At 36.3% G+C, this 21,372-nt stretch overlaps 1 protein-coding gene across 3 annotated transcripts in view; it reads left to right on the forward strand.

Moving 5' to 3' along the window:
* Positions 1-3,460: 3,460 nt before the first annotated feature.
* Positions 3,461-21,372, forward strand: part of LOC134537794 (CYFIP-related Rac1 interactor B) — a 48,413-nt gene continuing 30,501 nt past the window's right edge. Inside the window, exons 1-3 of one of the 3 annotated variants that reach the window (XM_063378606.1) lie at positions 3,461-3,858; positions 19,072-19,188; positions 20,044-20,165. In XM_063378606.1, coding sequence (XP_063234676.1) covers positions 19,104-19,188; positions 20,044-20,165 — 207 coding nt within the window. In that variant the 5' untranslated portion in view covers positions 3,461-3,858; positions 19,072-19,103. Of the gene's footprint in view, positions 3,859-14,947; positions 15,304-19,071; positions 19,189-20,043; positions 20,166-21,372 lie in introns of those variants that run through there. The other 2 variants (XM_063378622.1, XM_063378612.1) reach the window with 2 other exon arrangements.

Here is a 21,372-nt window from a genome sequence, read left to right on the forward strand (position 1 = left end):
AGTCAGTGATTAGACCAGCAGAATATCCGATACGCCGATGGGAAAGGGGCTCCAGAGCACTGAGACAAAGTTTAACTCAGAGGAGTACACCGGACTAACAAATTAAAATTACACTATAGTAGGGCAAATAAAATTTCTACACAAAAATTTAAAATCATAATAAAAATTTAAAATATATCGTGTCGAATTTACTAATTAATGGCACAATGTTAAGAATGATTATCTATGAACCAGAAGCCATGGAGGTGAAGTTAGAGGTATCATTCTCGCAAGTTGTGGGCACCGACCCAACTGTGCTGCTTAAACGAACACAGGTCAATTACCATTGCCTCCCTAGCCACACAAGATGATAGTGGACAAATCTGGATGGAGGAAGTCTTCAGTGACCACCCAACCACAGCACCCTATACTCCCTAGTCTTCACCAGATAACCCGCCCATGGTGGCAGCCAATGCTAACATACACACCCATCTGAGCCAGACATGGAGGGCCCCAGGTCATCTACAAGACTATGAGTGGCTCAAAAACCAACCACGGGAACAGTACCCAGACCCTAGTTCCCAAAACAATGCCATGCAGCTACTCCCACTCTTTTATCAGACCACAGGCCAAACTCATGAGGTACAATCCCCACATGAATTACGACCCTAGTATGACGATGTCAGTGCACCAATGCCATGTGTGTAGCATGAGGCATCGATGCACATAGCAACCTCAGAGAGGGAGCTGCATTTGACACCGCCTGCCATTGCTTCCTCTAGTCATACAGGATGTTATGCCACACAGATGCCTCACCAGTATGTGTGCAACGAACACACCTGTGTGTGCAGTGAAATGCAGAAAGTGAACTGTGTAGAACGGCCCCCACCACCGACATGTCGATATCCACCTGTGCTACTATAAATTTCCAATAATATATTGTTCTGCCAAGCGTGTGTCTGTATTCTTCTGTCCAACCCACAGGTTCTAAATGTAATACATTATTTTAAAGACATTTAATAATGAATTCACCAATATAATGCTTATTTACCAAACGATTATGTCTAACTCCTGGCCTGATTCGCTTCCCACGCTTTATGCACTTTGAATGTGAAAGTGTTCCCAGGCGGCACATACCTCCCAGTGGGCACAACAGTCGCCCTTCTTCACCCAGCACCGAGATTAGATTCTTTCGTGCACCCCGGAACCTTTATTTTTCCACCAGCACCAAATAGAAGCAAGTGTAAGTCGTTTTGAATCCGTTTCTATCTGCTCCATTATCAGCCTCCCTCCACTTCGGCCAGACGATGCTGGTCACTTTAAAAAGTTTACCTTGTTTTTCCAAGATACATTTTGGAATTATATAATTTTATTAGTTAAAACAGGCCATGAATGTGTACCCACGAATATGGACTAGCCACGAGGCTCCATCTTATTTAGGCATCACACAGGGCTGCTTCCGCTTTCATGTGCAACCAAACTTACTACCACGCCATCAGTGGCGTAGCCAGGATTTGTGTATGGGGATGTTAAGAAGCATGCCCCCCCCCCTCCCCCCATATTAAAGTGGTGGGTGGTAAAAATTTGGATTTTAAGGTGTAAAATAGTGCTATTTTAGCAGTTTTCGACTTAAATATTGTAATGGTAAAAATTTTATTAATTTTAATATGAAATTTGTTTGAGTGATGAATAAGAAATTAATCAACGATTTGGAGCTTAAGGGGGGGGGGGGTTGAACCCCTACCCCCCCCCCCCTGGCTACACGCCTGCACTCCATTAACTGGGACTCTAGAATAAGCTGCATGGTAACCACGTAGGACACAGGCCAGTTTCAATGAAGAAGTAGTACATCCTCTAGTTTGCTGATCACCCCGTGTATGTTGTGTGTTTCCTTTGTAATCTGTATATCATTTATTCAGGGAGCCCAGTTGATGATGCGCCACTGCCTTCGACCACGTGGCCAATGCCGACTCCTAAAAACCCTTGTGCTCTATGTTTCAAATAGGGAGGCAGCTGGACCCGAATTAAAGCGCTAAACTGGAAGCCCACAGGGATAATTGTTACAACATTATGATAATTTGAGTACTTAAAGTGTTACAGTTTAAGTCATTCGTAAATATTTATTGGATTATTATGATCCCCAAATTATTTATAGTAGAAAATATTAGCTGCAGCTGATAATTGTCCATTCAAGATGAGAGATTTAAATCAAAAGACACCATGTTGGTTTCAGCAATTTTTGTCATAACAAATTTAATCACTGAATATTAAAAAGCTGTATTGGTTAAGGCATAGAAAACGTGTTAAGATCTTTCATAATACTATAAAATAACTTAAATTTGCATTATTATTACAATTAATTGTACTGAATTAAATTCTATATGCTAATGTCTTCACAGTGGAAATAATTTGTAACAGCCAGATACTATTAAAATATTTATTTCACATAATTATAAATCATGCTTTAATGGTATCCAATTTATAAAATCAAGTGATATAACATTTTAATGCCCTAATAAATGTTGTAACCAATATAGCGTCTTTTATTTCACAATTTTCCCTCTTAGGAAATCCATTAAATTGTTCCTTACAATTATTAAATTTAAATAATTTGCATTTCTATGACTATAAAACGGTTGAATCCGAGATATTGATAGGGATGCAACATCGCTCTTAAAAACATCAATATCACGAACATCGATGTTCAAACGAAAAACCATCGATGTAAAAAAACATCGTTCTGACAACCGATATATCGCAATGTTTTAACCGATGTTTTTAAATATCAGGAAAAACATGCCAAAATGATTTAAATTATAGTATTTAGCCAAAATCCATACCTACTACAGGTTCCTGACCACAATATCCACAACCCATTTACTGTCGTGTCTCATGCAGAACAAAAACGTGTATTAAAAGCAATTGAAAAATAAATAAATAGGGATAAAGCATGAAGTGTATGTGCAGGTTTAAAATGTAACATTATTTTCTCGATAGAGTTAGCGAGACCGTATCGGTACCAATCAATAGTTAATAATCAATTTAAAAGAAAATTCTTATGTAAACATTTTTTTTAACGGTATTTATTTTTTCCGACTGATTTTACACATCTTAAAGTACTGGGAAAAAATTGATACTGAAATCAACCAAATAGTTCGGTATTTACAACATTTTTGATACCTACTTAAAAATGTAGGTTTTTATAGTAAGTATAGCCTAGACAGTTAAAAGAATTGTAACTTAAAAACTAAATGTTGTATCGTAATGTTTTTTCATGTTTTGTTTTCATACTTTAAGTTTTTAACATAATTTAATCTACAAATTATTTCAGCTATCTACACAGTAATTGTATCTTATGTATTGTTTTCCAGGTTATTGCCCTTGAATTTTATTTTCTAAAAAATAATTAGCCGGCGGCTACTTTCTGGCATCGCGCCACAAGATACTCTAACGCTGCGTGGCGGCTGCTAATGCAACTAACAGACTATCAGACTCCCGCGGTTATGACGCGATTCGGGCGCGCACAAATAAAAAGAGGAAGAGCGATTGGACCGAATAGTGCTTCGATGTTGCGGGGTCGTCCATACAGTTTTAGGTTAGTTATCAAATCGAATTGAGCTCACATCGTCTGTTGTTTCTAGGTCAGTTTCAGAAGTAAAAAAGGAGTGTTCTCATTTCCGGTAGCACATACTTACGGAAAGTGGCACAGCATTTTTATATTTTGTTGTTTGGTGATGCAGGGAACATTTCATTCATCGGTAGTTTGGTTGCTGTAAATCGAAAGGACATGTATTGTTCCCAAACAAGATAGACTTGTAAATAACTACTTTTTTTATCTCAATAGTGTAGATAAATAGAAAACCCGGATCAACCGAATAGGTAAGTTAAACAACTAAGTATACAAATGTAAAATATACTGACAAAACATAAATGTTTATGAGGAAACTTTTAAATATTTGCGGATGATCGGGTTTAAAAATTGAGAACTGTTATATTATTGTTTTAAATTATGTATATATTTGTAATTAACCGATATTTTATTATATCTCGACACTGAAAGCTTAAAGCTATTGAGCGATTGTACTCCTTCACATTTTTACATATTTATATACCATTATCAGTTATATATCTACGGTTGATTATTTTTAGGAATAAATGGCACATGATCTATGTATCATTGTAATCATGGATGTATAGTAGGTAAATACTTGAAATAACGTCTTCGATATATTGTTGAAAATTTACTTATGTGGTTTTTACAATAGTTAGATTTTTCACGACGAATCACACGCATCGGCGTGTTGCACCATTGTTGTTTATGCAATTTAAGTTTTTATGCCAACATTTTGTAGCCTATTAGTCTTCTTAAATCACCTTGGCCATACATAGGTATGGAAATAATAAAATAAGTTTAATAATAATAACGGCCTGATTCGAGACTGCACCTCAGTTCAGCGCATTTCTCATAAGAGGCGAGAAGCCATGTTACGCGCATGCCATTGTCATCCTTAGAGCACCCGCCCTGGATATTGCCGGTGTGGGGTCTGGGCGGACGACTTGCGTAAGCCTCCAGCAGGCAGATGCGGTCCGCATTTAGCTTGTGCCGATGCAGGGGGTGGGGGCTGCTTTGCCCCCCTGGAGGGGCTCCACCGCCTCCCGAGACATCTCCAAGCAATCTTGGCAAAAAGGAAGCGTGGTATTCATACTACATCCGCTGTAACTCCCGGTCTTCGCTGTTTGCCACGCACTTCTCTAACACTCCGTAAACCGTAAATGCCTCATATTTCATGCACTGTATTTGCCATAAAACTCCCACTCTTCACATACCCAGTGCGCCGCTAACATCGTGGTGCCCAATTTTAATGTGTCTGCTCTAGAACACGAACTGTTGGCATATTTCTTGAAGACTGAAAACTATGTTCTTTTCACACATATAGTCTGCCGTAATTTCAGGCTTATTTGCTTTCTACGTCGGCTTTAAGACAAAAGATCGCTTCGTTAATCCGTCCGACTCATTCACTTAATTCTCCGTAAACCCCGCATGATTCACACGCGCTGTCTGCATAAAATATGCTCTGTTAAAGACCGTCGTAGATGTTATTACGGCTGTGAACTAATTTATCTGATTTCACTGCTTCTGATTATCAATTATTTTTTTTATGTCTTTTCAATGGTTTGGGTACTTTCGTTAAGTGTTGCGATGTTGTCAATGAGGCTGTCTCGTGGAACAGACATCTTGATGTACTGTTCGTAAAGTAAATCTTGGGAAGGAGTGCGCGTGCAATCTGCGCAGCGACAATTAATGGTTTGTACAAAACGGTAGTTCAGCTTGGATACAAAATTCAAACATGTTGACGTTATAGATTATTTCGACAGTTTTATTAGCAGATCGTAACCGAATTATAGGACGTGCATTGTAAACGAAAATCAATCTACCTCATCATTACTCTATGGTACTTTTGTCTGCCAGGTTCCTGTAGAAACGAATTGAAGCTAAGCGGTATTCTTCCCAGTATTCTTCCCTGCCGTCTATGGTATTTTGAATTTCGCCACAAACGAGCAGTGGGCCTATATAGACTTTTTTCGTACACTTTGAGGTTGGACAAGGCATATGACATAAATATGTGCACAGTTGCAACTTAAAGATTGCGTGACGTAATCAGTTACGCATTTCTTCCCCTTGCGCAACCGCTTAGTTTAAGGCAAGATAACCCAACAGTTATATGTACGTCGTAGTTTGTAAGGAATTACACTGACGTTTGTGTCGAAATATTTCATATTTGAGAAGTATTTTTTTCTATTATTTTATATTTGTAATATCTTCTAATTAATCGAAGTTTTAATACAACTCTGAATTTTTTAATATCATAAAATTTCTATTTTTTTTAATGCCACTAACATTGTTGAATTTTAATATCAACCGACACGATTAAAATTGGTAAGAGGAATAAAAATGTCGGTGGAGGTAGAGGAAGAAACTCCTGAAACTACCCCCTTCCTTCCATGAAATTACGTATCTGTTTCGCTATTAGACACATAATGTGTGTGTGTGTGTGTATATATATATATGTGTATATATATATATATATATATAGAGAGAGAGAGAGAGAGAGAGATATTATTATTATAAAACTGTAGCTTGTCTGTTTTTGTTTGCTCGAGGTTGACGCAAAAACTGCTGAACCGATTTTTATGAAACTTTTTGTGTTTAAAAGCTTTTGATTATACGTAAAAACTGGTGTATACTTTATCTCCTTACAATGACGGGAGCTGGAGATACATAACATTTAAACCACATTTTTACACAAACAAGCGCAACAAATATAAGCTGAGCTCCAATTTTAAGTTCATTCATATTACAGATGAGTCAGTATTGCGTGGCCCTTACAATAAATAGATGTCACGCGGGTGGAGCTGTAATATACCACGAATGATTAGCAAGTTTTTATGAAATTTCGCCATTCCGTTGATGATGCTTTCTTCGTTTCCATGGTCACGGACTTTTGCATTGTTGATGCCTTCCGTGTATCCATGGCAAAGGCTTTTTGCAGCGACAGTGGCGCACCCACGAGGAGGGACATGTTTATTGAGCAGTGCGAGTGTGTTCTGCCTGAAGGCTGCCGTAGCGAAGCGCGGGTACTCCGGCTAGTATGTGTTCGACTTGTAAGTGGTTCGGAAACCATGCGAGAAGCTAGAGGGATGCGTCGTGGGAAGCTTTCTTCACACAACCGGGCGTCCCCAACTCGGAGTGCCCCACTGTTGTCCCGGGGGATGGGGGGGGGGGGGCTGCACGCGCGGTCGTCGGGCCCAGAGGCGGCAGGAAGCACTCATTAGCGCCGCGCCTAGGCGCGAGGCCTCTCGCGCTCCGCCCCCGCGCCCAGCCGGGCTGGCAGTGTCGCAGCACTGTGGATAACCCCGCTACCAACAACACAGACAACTAGATATCATTACTTTCTCACTGTACATAGTGACGACGGCAATCAATGCATACACGTTGGCTTTTATGAGCACGTTTGAAAAAAAAAGTTTTTTCCTCAAAATTTAAAATTATATTTGGAAGAAAATATTATAACTGAACGTAATAAAATATTTCACAAAAAAATTTAGCTAACAAACCCTTAAATATACACGAAAAATTATTGTAACTTATTACTAATAAACCACTTTCGCCTTCATTGAAACACAAAATTCTGACGTTCATTTCGTAAACTTTGCAACCGCGCCACGGTGTGAATAGGAAAATTTTCTAAGAATGAAAGTCTGTTGTGTCCGCGAATTTTGTCGCGCTGATTTCAATGATTTGTTGATCGTGATTAGAAAATAGTTTTATTTACGTCGAGTGTACAGTGTTGAGGTTGTCGCGCTACAGAGGTGTCGCTGCGATTCCCTGTGGGGGTGCTCGCACGTTTGTGGGAGAACTGAACTTTCATTCACATTTGCTCCCATAGGATTTGTTTACAGCTCGCGTGAAACTCGAAAGGAAACCGCACTAGATTCCGTTAACAAAAGAGGTCACGTTGAAGAACAGTAGCCTGTAAGCGACTCGTAGATGTACTTACCGTTATACCCAAGAGAGGGTTCCCCCTCGCTGTCTTCTGGATTCCCCACTGTCTGCTCATGCAATTATGAGTCATGTCGGGGTTCACGCGTCATAACTAGAGACTAGAACATAATCCAGGGTTCTGTGACATATGGTAAAGACTCCACAGGAATCTGCTTACTAGGGTAAATTACATTTTGGCATTTGTTTATTGATTACAGACTTGTGAGACGTCTCAACTTGGTAACCTGTTATTCGATACATCTTTGGTTGAGAGTTTCTCATTGGCCCAGAGTCCTTCAACGTAAACTGTGAACCAAAAACAAAAGCCACACAAACATTATTTTTTTTTAATTACCAGCCTATGAATCAGCAAATTTTCCAGGATTCTAGTCATAGTCGACCATGCGTGTTGCACTCTGATAATAAGCTAATTTCCTTTATGTCCTTGTGAACAGAGCGGCACGTGATTCGCCCACACTGTTTCTCCCTGATTGTAACTGGTTCGGCGCGTTGCAGGGCGTGTCAGTAGAACTGTGGGCCAATCAGCGACGTGGAGCAGCTGCATATGTGCTTTGAGTCTACTTTGCCGCAAAGACGGACGAGCGAGAGACCGTGCCTCTAAGTATGTGACGATGAGTGGGGTTTCCAGCGCATGGACAAGGTTTTATCTTATTTATTTAATTATTTATTTATACACAAACTAATTCAGCATTAGGCCGTTTTACAATTTTCTCGTGTTATTAAACAGTACAAAAAAAATAGAATATTAGTTTAAGCCTGAACACTTGAAACCTTGCTGGAGAACGACATTAGAGAAATTTAATGAATAAAAGTAATGCCAACTATCAATAAATAAAATAAGTCTGTTCAAATACTTGAAACCAAAATTAATTACGTATATACATATTAAGGCATGTCATGAATTAAGTTTATTCGCAAATATTGACCGGGCAGGTAACACTTGCAGCTAATTGAATGTTTCTTGCGAAGCATTGCGCGGTTACGTGTTTTGAAAGCAGCGATGGCCATGGCGTGGCTGGGGCGGGCCAAGCGAAGTAATTCGTTCACACCTGGTGTGAGCGCGGGCAGGCGGGGCGTGACGCGTCGGCAGTGAAAGGCTCCCTGAGCTGGACCACAAAGCAAGGAACATAAAGAGTGACTGCCTACTCAATACTATAACTAACGATCTTATTTTCTTTGGAAATTAACGAACTGAGCGGTATATAGAGGCAATCTAATACCCTAAAAAAAGTTAACTTTTGGAAAGTAAATGTTGGCAACCTTGACTTATTTTTGTCGTTCGTTTCTGGGAAAATTAACCATATTTTATTCAAGATTATTTATTTTCTAATACGGAACAATCAAACCACTATGTTAATTGCTTTATCGTTTCTAAAAATTAAAAATTGCATGACCGCAAAATATGAGTGTTCAAATAATCTAATTTTCTAGTGCAAAAAATACACATGTGTACACGTCTGCCTATCTTACCTTGACACAGGGTTAGTATTAATTTTATGAAAACAATATTCAAATACAAAAAAATATGTGCAAATGTAGTTCATTTAATGCATCAGTAATATGCGTTTCGTGCCTGACAAACATAAAAACTATTTAGTTTTAACAGCCATGCTTATTTCATCGCTACCAAAATAATTCAACATTAACAAAAAATATTACAAAGCATAAAATGTTGCCATTATACTTAATACGCCATTCCATAAATTCTGAACTAATAATATTTGTAAAATAACGTTTTTTATTTATGTTATTATGTTTAACAAATGTATATAATTTCCTTTCATTTAAAAATTAAATTTATGTGTTGGCATTTCTCAACAACACAGTTGTTTAGTGACCATATTCCGCCTATACAGTTGCGCAACCTGTGTTGGACTCGCTGTGAGCCACCACTGGTCCATGGCTCCCCCGGCCATCGGCCCGGGCGTCGCGGGCAACGAGCGCATCCTGGCGGCGTGGGTGTTGACAAGCGACTGGCGATTAAGCCCACCCCACACGATGCCCATTTTCTGCTATAACTTCTGTTATACCCATGGGTATAAAAATTTTCATAAAAATTTGTATAGCAGAACCGCAGAAAGATTTCTTAACTCCATACACACGATACCTAGAATGCTAACAGAAAACCAGCCAACGCAGTTGCCGACCAAAGGTAACATATCAGGGGAGGATAAACCTGTCGAAGTCAACTTATCAAAATACTGAAAAAGAAGTGAAAGTTACACCTGTTTGTGTTAAAAATTATGTAACTTGCGGAAATATTATTTGATATTTTATCTTATATTTTTCATTTGCAAATAAATAACAAAATTGGTTTAGTATTTAAAAACAAATTAAGAGCAATTTTGGAATTACAAATATATTTTTAAGTTGTAGGTTAATTTTAAAATCTAAAAATATATAAATTTAAATGATACAAGGGACATTGGGTTTACTAAATTTAGTTTATGTACGGTTTAAATTCTAATATTAATTTAATTATACAGTTAATCAAGCTAATCTCATTGTAATAGCAAAAAAATGCTACCGATTCATATATGTTATATATAAGATTTATTGATTACTTATATATTTAACTACATAATTAGAGGAATTGTAACTAATATTTTTTGTAACCCAGTGAGACAAATAAACACGCACATACCGCGTAATAAATTTAAATCTTCGGTGAAGAAAAACATTTTGCATGTTTTTTTTTACCCTCACAGGTGTGTCGCTATGAAGTATCAGTTTATTCATTATTAATTTATGGACACTCGTTTCTTAATAAACGTTGGCGTTTTAATTATAAAATTAACTTTTGGTTTAAATTATTTGTGAACATGTGATTTTACTTTACTTTTTTAAAAGTAAAAATAAATCTAGGTACGTAGTACTATGAATAAAATCAATGGACTGAGACACCTAAATGTAGTTAAAAATATTATATCATAAATTAATTCTAATAATTTATATTTGCAGAAAGCACAGTATGTACAATTTAATTATCTGTTATTTAAAAAAAACTAAAAAAAAAATTGGACTGATGAAGATTCGAACCACATTCAAAATCACCCTTCTACCGCTGTCATCGTGCCCTTCGCCACTACGCTACCGCAACTTCTACGAATGTAATGGGAGATAGTGGGTAATATAGAATGCAACGTATTTTCATAACGTATTTTAAAATTTCCGATTACTTCTTTCTGTGGCAATTTCAGCTTAACAAATATATTCCATAGTAGTTTTACTATTATAAAGTTTCATTTGGCATACCATTACATTTGTTACGTCCCTTAATGTTGACAATACAGACTATATACGGGGTTATATTGCAACACGTGGGTCCGCCATCTTGACGGCTCCAGCTCGTGGGTATGGCAGAAAAATAGAACACGTTCTATTACGGTTTTGGCTAAGACTTCGGTTATGAAAACTTTTATACCCAGAGCCAGACCCCTTGGAAGGGTGCTGAAATGTTACCCACACGGGAGCAGGCGCGCTAGCATAAAAATTACATGAAAACTGCTAAGGAAATGGGTGTCGTGTGGGGCAGGCTTTACCAGCGCGTGGGGCAGCTCGACTGCGTCACCGCTGTCTGGACTCGTCTGCATTCCTCTGGCATTCCTCTGTCGATCGCTTGTCACGAGCAGTCGGGCTTGTCTCAAGTGTAGAAGTCCTCGCTGTTTGGAAATTAGTGTGGACACAGCGAGTGGGTTGCCGCCGTGTTGGATAGCCAGTGGCGACCTAGTGCTGTATCGCTGTGCAGAGGAACCAGTGGGGCAGCGCAGGGGGCGACAGCCCCTCTCGAATCAAAATTTTATATTTTATTCTGTAGGGTACATCTGGAAACTTAAATACTCTAATTCATTTGTTAAAATTTTCTTCTATTAGAAGTAGTTTGAAACTATTAACTAACAATATGTGAGGCCACAAATTTGTAAATATTTAGGAAAATGCGTAAGGATTGTCTCGAGGCACTGCGAATGCACTACTCCGCCACATTCCCAATAGCTAGTGTAAAAATGGATTTTGAGGAAGCAAGTGCATTGTTTGAGTTGTTGCTACATCCAAAGAAATGCCGTAAAAACAGAAGATATCGGATTCATCCGATCCTTTGTTGAGCAATAACGTAACGATTTCTAACCAACATTTTATTTTAACTCTCTTGGGTATTCCTTTGCAGGCATGTCCCAGATTGCGATTCCCTCCTCCACTTCTGAAATAAATCTTTCGATGTGGAAACTGGATTCACTCAGAGGCTTTATTAAAAACGCACCAGTGTGTGCGCGACCCTCGGCCACTGATGGCGTAAATGCGCCACTTAGTGTGAGTAGCTCTGTTTGGTTTCATGTAACCACGGCGTGGCGCGTCTCTACTGGCGCGCTCGCAGTCGCCCAGTGAAATGCAGCTGCATCCTTTCTTTGTACGGTAGCCCCTTCCGAGAAGTGTTCCTGGAGCCGCCACTGCCTCACTGAGACCTGACGGGGTGGAACAGTTCCCAGAGAAAATAGGAGTTCGGGGGCCTTCATCCCGAAAATTTGAAAAATAAACTCTTCAAAAGTAAACGGGATTTTAATCTCGACGATGATTTTGATCATTTATCTGAAGTAATTTTGTTATTCGTATGAAATATTACAATAGATTACATTAACGTTATACTATTAATATGGGTGTTAAATATAATGACAAGAATCGGCCATAAATACAACATAATGTGTATATGAGAAATGAGAGATGATTTATGTGTGTGTGTATATATAACATAAAATATTCACCAAAATATCGCTTATGTAATAATATATTAAAACACGAGTAAATTTATTTCCGTAGTAATCTCAATGAAGATAATTCAATTAAAAGGCATTTCCTTTGTTACTGAACGATTTCGACTCTTATTGTTTCGAGGATTATTTTATATGATTCTAAAAAACTCGGGTCTATATTAATATGCGGGTAAGTGGAATATTTGAGTGAATGAATTAGGGCTTAATACTTTTGTATTAAATTATGAGTGAACAGCGTTTCAGTTTTAGTAAAGAACACAATGTGTCCTACCTCTACTATATAAAGCATAGGCCTAAGTCCATGCGTGCGAGCCTCAGCCCATTTTCCCTTCTCACCCTGTTACGGTTTTGATCCTGTCACGGTCAATTAATAATAATTGTAGGCCTACTCGGAGGAAGGTAATATCACTGACGACGCAAGAGGAAATGGTTAAGTTGCTGTATTTGTGACGAAGTCTTGTGCAGTCAGTCCACCACGTTGCTTGCTTGTGTACATATACTGCCGTCAACGCAAAGGCGGTTTCAGAACAATGGTCAGAGGAGGGCGAAATTAAATTTTCTAATAAAATTTGTGTACATTTAGAATGGAAATATGTAGTACATTTTATTTGTCGTTTAAAAACGTCCTATTATCTACAGCACTGCAGTAAACTAGCATTTTAATAAGTTTCGTAAACTATGATAGGAATTAGGAGACATTCTGAAAATTATTCAGGGTTCAGGGGGTAAGCATGCCGCTAAGTCCCCCCCCCCCCCTTTTTTCCCTTTTTTTCCGAGATCCGCAAATGACTTCAAGGAAGACTGATCTTAGGCATACTTGAGTTTGGTATTTCAACAAACCTTCAAACACGGACTGAAGAAAAATCTCTGGAACACTTACTCTGCATGATCACTTCGCGGGTGACCTACTGTAAGAATGTGTGTGTGAATATGGGAGAATGTTAATTAATGTATATTAATGTTATACTACGTATCTCATATTGGCAACTAATGACTTTTAACCTTTAATTACTTTAAATGCCCATCTCGAGTTAATTCAAATTAGTATTTTGTTTATCTTTTATCTTTGTATATTTAGTATACTTTCAAGTTTGTTTAATATCAAGTATTATTTTCCAGTGATTTAGTATTTTATTTTAATATGCAATATTAATGTCGAGAAATGTAAACTTTTAATATAGTTAAGTGTAAGAATAAGCTTATCGCCTTAACTTCACCACATACAAAGGCAATAAATAAATAAATAATCTTAATACGTGTATGAATTTTCAGCAGAGCTGTGTTTGAATGGAAATGTCATTTTGTAGAAATTGCTAAATGGAGCATTTCGTTACATAAAAACATGCCATTTCTAAAGGCTGCCTTACAGTCATGCGTTTAAAGTTGGAAGCATGGTACAGTTTTATATTCATTTACTTTCTCTTTTTTTGGTTTTTGACTAACAACATTTTATATGATAAAATGTAGGTAGTAATTATTACGGATTTTTAGCTTTGATAGTTTACTTTGGATGAAACTTTTTTAATGTATTAAATTGTAGAAAATTAATTTATGTATTATTAAATGTATCGAATTTACATAGCACTTTATCTTCTGATACACATTTGGCAGGAAAGAATATTTTATAAATATATATAAAAATTTATATATTTTATAGACTTTAACTTAATACGTAATAAAAAATATTATCAGCTCTAAGATTTCAGAATTACAATGTAGGTTTACATATCTACATGCCCCAGTCTAATAAAATCTTAATTTTTAAAGCATAAGGAACTATCTAATATTATGTATAAAATTACATAAATTTATAGCCATGGAATTGAGATAGCGCTCTTGACTAAATCTTGTAATAAAATAAAAATTATGCGTATTAAGGTTACATAATCAAGCGAAAATACGTTGTTAGCAAAATTTTTAGTAAAATATTACCTACCTTTAAATGCCCATGAAAATAATATAACAGCGTTAAAATTGGTACATATGTGGATCATTTTGCACCTTTTACATTACGCAATCCCAGCTTCGAAAGTGCTGTGTAATCAATTTTTAGATAATAAAACTGCTTAAATAGCACCATTTTCCACCTTGAAATACAAATTTTCCCGAGGGAAGATCCCCGGTTCCCCGCTGCAATAAGGATTCTTTATATAAAGGTATATTCCCTTTGGAAATTTAGTTGTTGCGCCCCTGATTCACATATCTGCATGTATGTAACATCAGAGATGAAAACATTTTAATTTAGGTTGATCAATTCATCATTGATTCTTCATCATCACGTGTCGTGACCTTTATTGTAAGATTTTATGTAGAAATAACTGTTTCGCATTACTTTACAACGCTCAAGATTCTTGCTAATTTCTTATCAGGAAAGCTAATTTAAAGACGGGCAGATAAAGTGAAGATAGCGGGAAAACAACATTTATGCCCATCTAATTTTTTATGGCTCCTATAAAAAAACAGCGCTCGTAGTATGTAAAAATCTACGTCACGGTATGGATAAATATTATGGATATCCTCCCTTATATTTCCAATAAAATACATTTAAATAATAAACTATTCATTGTTGCAGCTACTACGTGTGACCTTGGTGCGACTGTTGGCGTAAGTTCAGTGATCTCACAGTAGATATCGCTAGTGTCGCCACGGCAGCAGGCAAATAAGGCATAAGCAGCCAGCATAGTAAAAACAAAAAAAAATAATGTGAAAACAAACATGACGACCAAATCGCAACGAAGGAAAGCGAATCTAAGCTGATAAAATAAGAAATGAAACTTTTTTTAATTAGTAGCATATCTTTCAAAATGGCTTTCTGCAAATCTTAAATAGTATTGCTGAGCGCGTGTAGTATGCATTTACTTTGTGGAAATGCTTCTGTGAACAATTGAGAATTAAGTGAGAGTGGGCGTAGGAGCTTAATGGCTTTGAGGCGTGTACAATACAAGAATTTGTTGCGAGAAGATCCGACTGTGCTATTCTGAGTTTTACTATTTTGTAAGTAGCCTTAATGATAGCAGGTTTTGAAAAGTAAGAAGTACTAAATCATGCAAAACCACAAATGAATGGTTGGAAGTTGGAAGTAAGGTTATGTTGTAAGGCATTTAATAATTTTACTGACGTTTCCGTAGCGGTAGATCCAAATAGTTCTGTTACTTTTCGTCGAATATTATTAACAATTTTACTATAAAGATATATTTGTTTAGTGGCTTTTAATCAAAAACTTATATAAATATATTATACAAGATTATTGATGAAATCATTTTGCATATCAGGGACGTTCGTGAAAATTCTGTTTTTATTAGCTGCTTTGATATTAACTACTAAACATGGACACATTTTTTACTTTTTCTTTTAATTTGGATCTCTGCTTCCTGGAGCTCACAAGGCACACCCATTTATCTGCTGTGTTTCTCCCCAGTTCCTTGCCTGGTTTCAAACAATTGGTTAAGTTAGGTCAACTACATTTAAAATACTGTAAAATCGATTTAACGGTTTAAGGGTTATCATAAATTGGGTTGTATGATTAGTAAGTTTAGGTTAGTGACATTTTAAATATATAATGTCATTTGAAACGATTAGTAATTTATTTATTTTCTTTCAATTTTTATTATTTCAGAGGAAGGAAGTTATCATTAAGGGATGAAACGTTGCATGTAGACGGGTTTACCGTACGTCCTTGCTGTGCTCTTGATCTGGAAAGCAGATTAGCTCAGAGTTTCAACTATAAACAAGGAAAAATGTTAATACTGTAGCACAGTAAGTTTTGTACAAATAAAATTCCAAATACTTTTTTTTACTTCCTGATATGTTTTCCAATTATTCTGTGAGAGGGTGTTGTAATTATTAATTACTTTAACATTTTAACAGGTTGTTAAGTTACCTTTATAAGAAATACAGTGACATGATAAAAAATGGGGTTAGGTTAGCTACATTTAAAATACTGTGAAAAAATCTATGATTGGTTAGGTGCCATCAGGCTTTTCCTCCTACCTTCCTCTCACTCGTCCCCTGAACTGAGTTACATTCCTAACCAACACACACTCTTCTTCCAACACATTCAATTCTCCTATCATTCCCACAACCATAAAAAAATTTTCAATCTCTCTTTTATCCTTAAAGACTTTCCTAGTGTTTCCCTCATACTTATATGCTTCCCCAGATCTCCCAACCCTCCCACCCACTTAGCACTTGGTACCTCTTAACCAGCCTCTCCTTCTGTCCTTTAGACTGTCCCACCCCATTTCCTTCATTAGCTCTGTTGAGTTATTAAAACTTCCTTCCTTTCCATTGCTATCAGTTCTCAACCTTCCCTTCACTGAGTTGCCCTCCTCTGCACCCCCTTAAGTTACATCTCAAGTTCTGTTGTACATGGGTCTCACATTTAAGCATGGGAGAACCATTGTTGTATCATGTATGACATATTCATTAGGTACGAATAACAACAATAGTTTTTGTAAGAATAATCAATATATGTGAAAATCTAATCTCAGAAACATATATTAATGAAATCAATCACCAATACTATATTATGAAGAAACAATAACTCATCTTTGCAACACCTTACAAATGCTCATAACATGGGAACGTCTTTTTGTTATGATAGAAATAATATCCTTCTATAAACACACTAGGTACTGGAAATTAATTTTATCAGATGTATAAATAATATTATTTTATCTTTGCCATTTTAAAGAATAAATGGAAAATTGCAGTCATTTTATAAAATAATATGGAAAATGTCAGGAAGCAAAAATAATTTGTAATTAATTGTTCCATATTATGTATCCAAGTTTTTCCGTTCATCCTGATGGCTTGATCCTGTATAATTAATCCTGTGGTACATGATGCTTGCGGTTTTAATTTAGTACGTTGAAAGATCCAGGCCAAAAACAAAATATTACAGTACAAACAAATTATACAAGGTCAGTGTAAAACTTTTTGACGTGACAACGTCTAATAAATCGATGAACGCCGGCTGCACGCACGAAAAAGTGTCTTGTTACGCACATTGTTCCGTTACGCTGTGTCCCATTACGCACATTATTCTGTTACGCTGTGTCCCGTTACGCTCATTGTATGCTTGCGCCGCATCCTTCTCTCTTCCACTCGACTGTTTATAAAGTGAAGTGAAAAGTTAATGTGGTTTTCATTGCTTATTACAACAACAATTTCGGCAATAAAGGTTAATTATTCTTGCATTTTAAAAATCTGATTACTAGTATAATTTCAAGTATTTATTCTTTTATTATTTAAATAAAAATGATTCAAATTTATTCATAAAGTATGCAGTCATTTCATAAATGTTTTGTTATGACGTCACGTTAAACTATCGTCCGTAAACCGACTTTACAGACAACCAATTTTTTTTAAATTCTACTTAACAAACATAATTCATTGTTGCAACACAAGTTTTTGTTATATCCATGATCTTTCAACATACCTACTACATTAAAACAGCAAGTATCATGTACCACTGGATAAATTATACAGAATCATGCCATCAGGATCAAGGGATCCATTTGAATATGAGATATTAAACTTTTACTAAAAAATTATTTTCAAATTTTTATTTATTTATATATTGGATATTTTTTTTGGATGCTCCCCTCTTATAGATAATTACCTACCTATATTAAAAATAATGAGATATTAAAATGAGTGAGATCAGTTGGTTAGGTTTAGGTTTCCTTAGTTACATTAAAAAAGGTGTATTGTAAATGGTTGTTGGGTTATGTTAGCCACATATTACATAGGTAATTCCTAACCAACCAATATCACTAATTTAAAGTATTTTAATTGTAGCTAATTTAAAGTAATTAACCGGTCACATAATTTTACAAAATTTTACGTAACTAACCTCACCCAACTAATTGTTAGAACTTAAACTACAGTAGAATCCTGCTAATCCGGACTGGTGCAACTGGGCCCTGTCACAAAAAGTCCTAATTAAAAAGAATTTGCTTTAAAATACACCTAAACAAGTTTAAGATGTGTACAACTATAAAAATTTTTTTTTTTCAACAATGCAACTTTTCTACAGCTTAATTATAGTTTTAATACTACTGTATCTGTACTCCTAAGTTTTTAACTTAAGAATTAATGTTGGACTAGCAAAACAAAATATTTTTGTGATTAAAATTTTTTTTTTAAAATTCAATCCAGATTAATGGGATGTCTGGATGAGCGCAGTCCGTATTAGCAGGACACTACTGTACTGCCAATATCGCAATGCTCTGTTACAGAATGATTATAAGAATTTCAGGAACTAAACAAAAATTATTACTGAACATTTATTTGCTTGTTTTTTGCGATTTGCCCCTCTCCTTACAATTATCATTGTTAGTTCTTTGGTTCAATGCATAGTATTTTTTAATGAATATTAATGTGGGCAATAGGAATGATGACAGATGGGTGACTTTGACAGGTGGTTTTTTATCCGTAGTTTTGTGTTTTTATAGTATTTTATCCGAGGCTCGTGTTTCATTTTTGTATCATTGGTTAGGTACATTGTATAAACATATGTAAACCTTGGTATTTAACATTTTGGGTTTTGCATTCCTGGCATAGTTAATAACTCTGCCTCAAATCACACGTTTTCGGGATAGGCGACTACCCCAAACAGCACACAAAACCACCATTTTATTGGAAATTTCATTTCAGTATTTTATAAATGTCTTTAAACTTTGCAATAATTACCCAACGGATGTGTTTTATGATGGGCGGTCATTGTGGCAGCGGGTGTTGACGTGATGTTTTTTGCAGTGGGTGATAGAATGCTGGAGTAGCGACTCGACATGGGCAAGTTGCTGAGTCTCCTGGCCAGGGACGACTCCAACTGCTGCTCCCCGCAGAAGTACGATGTGTTCCTGGACTTTGAGAGTAAGTTCACGCTCTGGAATGCTTTAAAGTTAATTTTACAGTAGAATTTTTCCCTTAACTTTGAAAGAAAGTAGGTATAAAATTTAAGTACACTTTAAGTATTTTTTCCTGGTTTTAGAAAGTGAATACTAGTGTCAGAAAAATACCATTTGACTTTGTAAAGAAAGTGTACAGCTTATCGTAGTATTGGTCGTTTATCTTGCTTCTTCTAGTAGCAAAAATAGTTAAAAATTATTTTTAGAAATTTATGTTACATGTTTAGGCATAAGCGACCAAACGCTCAAGTCGTTATAATCTTCTGAACCACTAGGATATCGTTACAGTGTTCCGAAGTCAAGAGTCGAGCTAGAGGTAAGATTTGAACCAGGACTGTACAAAATCTAAAAGTTTAGGAGCCAGGCACAAAATCGTGGAGCCAGTGATTAAAAAATTATACTTTTGTGAATAGTTCTACCTTTAGAATTTAATTAAACTTAAAAGTACTCAGCAACACCTAAATAACAACTTGGTATGATATCAGTAATAAGAGTTAACTTAATGCATTTTCAGTACTATCCAGGTCTCTTGGATCCAGTAATTTCAGTACAAGACTTTGTAATGACAAAATTGGCTGATGTTTTTAAAACCACTGTTACTTGGTAGAAGCTAGTAGCCAGCAAGGAAAAGGTAGGTGTCATGGCGGCCTGGCACCCAGGATGTGTAAGCCCCGGTTTGAACCATCGCCAGTCTGCCTCCTTGCAGTATTACGTACACATACTATGTACTAGAGATGTTGCTGTGTGCACCATGTGCCGTATCTTCCATGACGTGCTGTGAAGTGGTGTCACTGGCTGAACCGTCGCTCGCACATTGCAGATGCGCAGCCAACGGAAGGAGAGCAGGAGACGTTCGAGCAAGTACAGACGGTGCTGAGGAACTCAGAGTGCATCCTGGAGGAGATCCAGTGCTACAAAGGAGCCGGCAAAGAGATTCGGGAGGTGAGATCACTGCTGGTTGGCACACAGCCATATCATATGAAGCTGATGTGAGGGGCACATCACTGGTGGGTTTTCGGTATACCTGCGTCAAGTTCATTTAGTCACATGAGAAAAGTAACAGTTGACTGACATATTACAGTAATTTCTGTTTTTTTTATTGTTTTGTTTTAAATACAAATTTTTAGTGCACTGCCTGCTGCTATGTTTAGATGCAGTTAAGGATTATGTTGTTTTAAGTTAAAATTATGCCTGTACAATAGAAGCAAAATTAGAAACTGTATTGCTTAGTATAAAATGGTGTAATACATGTATTGTTTATGCAAAAAAACTTTGTTAAAATTTATTTGTTTATTCCTGTGAAACTAAAATATGTTGGAAATTATTCCTGTTTCCCAAAATATTTTCCAGTAATAATTTTCTGGAAAACTAATTTTTCTAGATGTAGCCCTGAAAAATTTCACTTTTAACATTGCTATAAAAAACTGCTACTGTCTTATATGACAAGTCGTATTACTTATGTAAAGATATGCAAGTATGTAACTTGTGCATGGAGCTCACACACCTGGTGATACTTATTGCTGTTGCACATAATTCAAATAGAGAAGACAAAGGAAGATAAGGAAGAGCTATTTTTAGAATGTCTATACTGAACCTTTTTTTTACCCCCATATGTGTATGTACATATATTTATTTATTTATTTATTTACTTATTTATCAATTTATTTATTTATATCCCCGGTGTAATGCATGGCTGTCAGGTCCTAGATAGTTTTCAGTTAAGTAATTTATCTGTTTCATTATTATTGGTCAGAAAGTTTTCCAATTCCTGCTGATAGATTAAAGCATTCCACTAAGCTTAGCAGGTTGTGTTTCGAGCATCATCGTCTACACAAGGGATTCTAGGTTCTTATCCTAGGTAAGGCACAGATATGTGTACCATTAGCAAGTGTCTCCAATATTCAAGATGATTTCAATTTTTATCTTAGCTTCTCTACACTCACATTATTTTGTAGTAAAATGCCACCCAGTAATTTATTAATTGCATGTGGATTAGCAAGGTTGCGCTACATACATGCCAAATACAAAGTGTCATTACATATTATGTGAAGGTGCAGATTTGTTTTCCAGTACTCAGTACTGAAAAGCTGACCTTGACTTGTATGCCATACATTGCACACTTTAAATGGTAATGTATAAAAAATGGATT

This window comes from Bacillus rossius, chromosome 1, assembly GCF_032445375.1.
Source record: "Bacillus rossius redtenbacheri isolate Brsri chromosome 1, Brsri_v3, whole genome shotgun sequence".
NCBI classification, from domain to species: Eukaryota; Metazoa; Arthropoda; class Insecta; order Phasmatodea; family Bacillidae; genus Bacillus; species Bacillus rossius.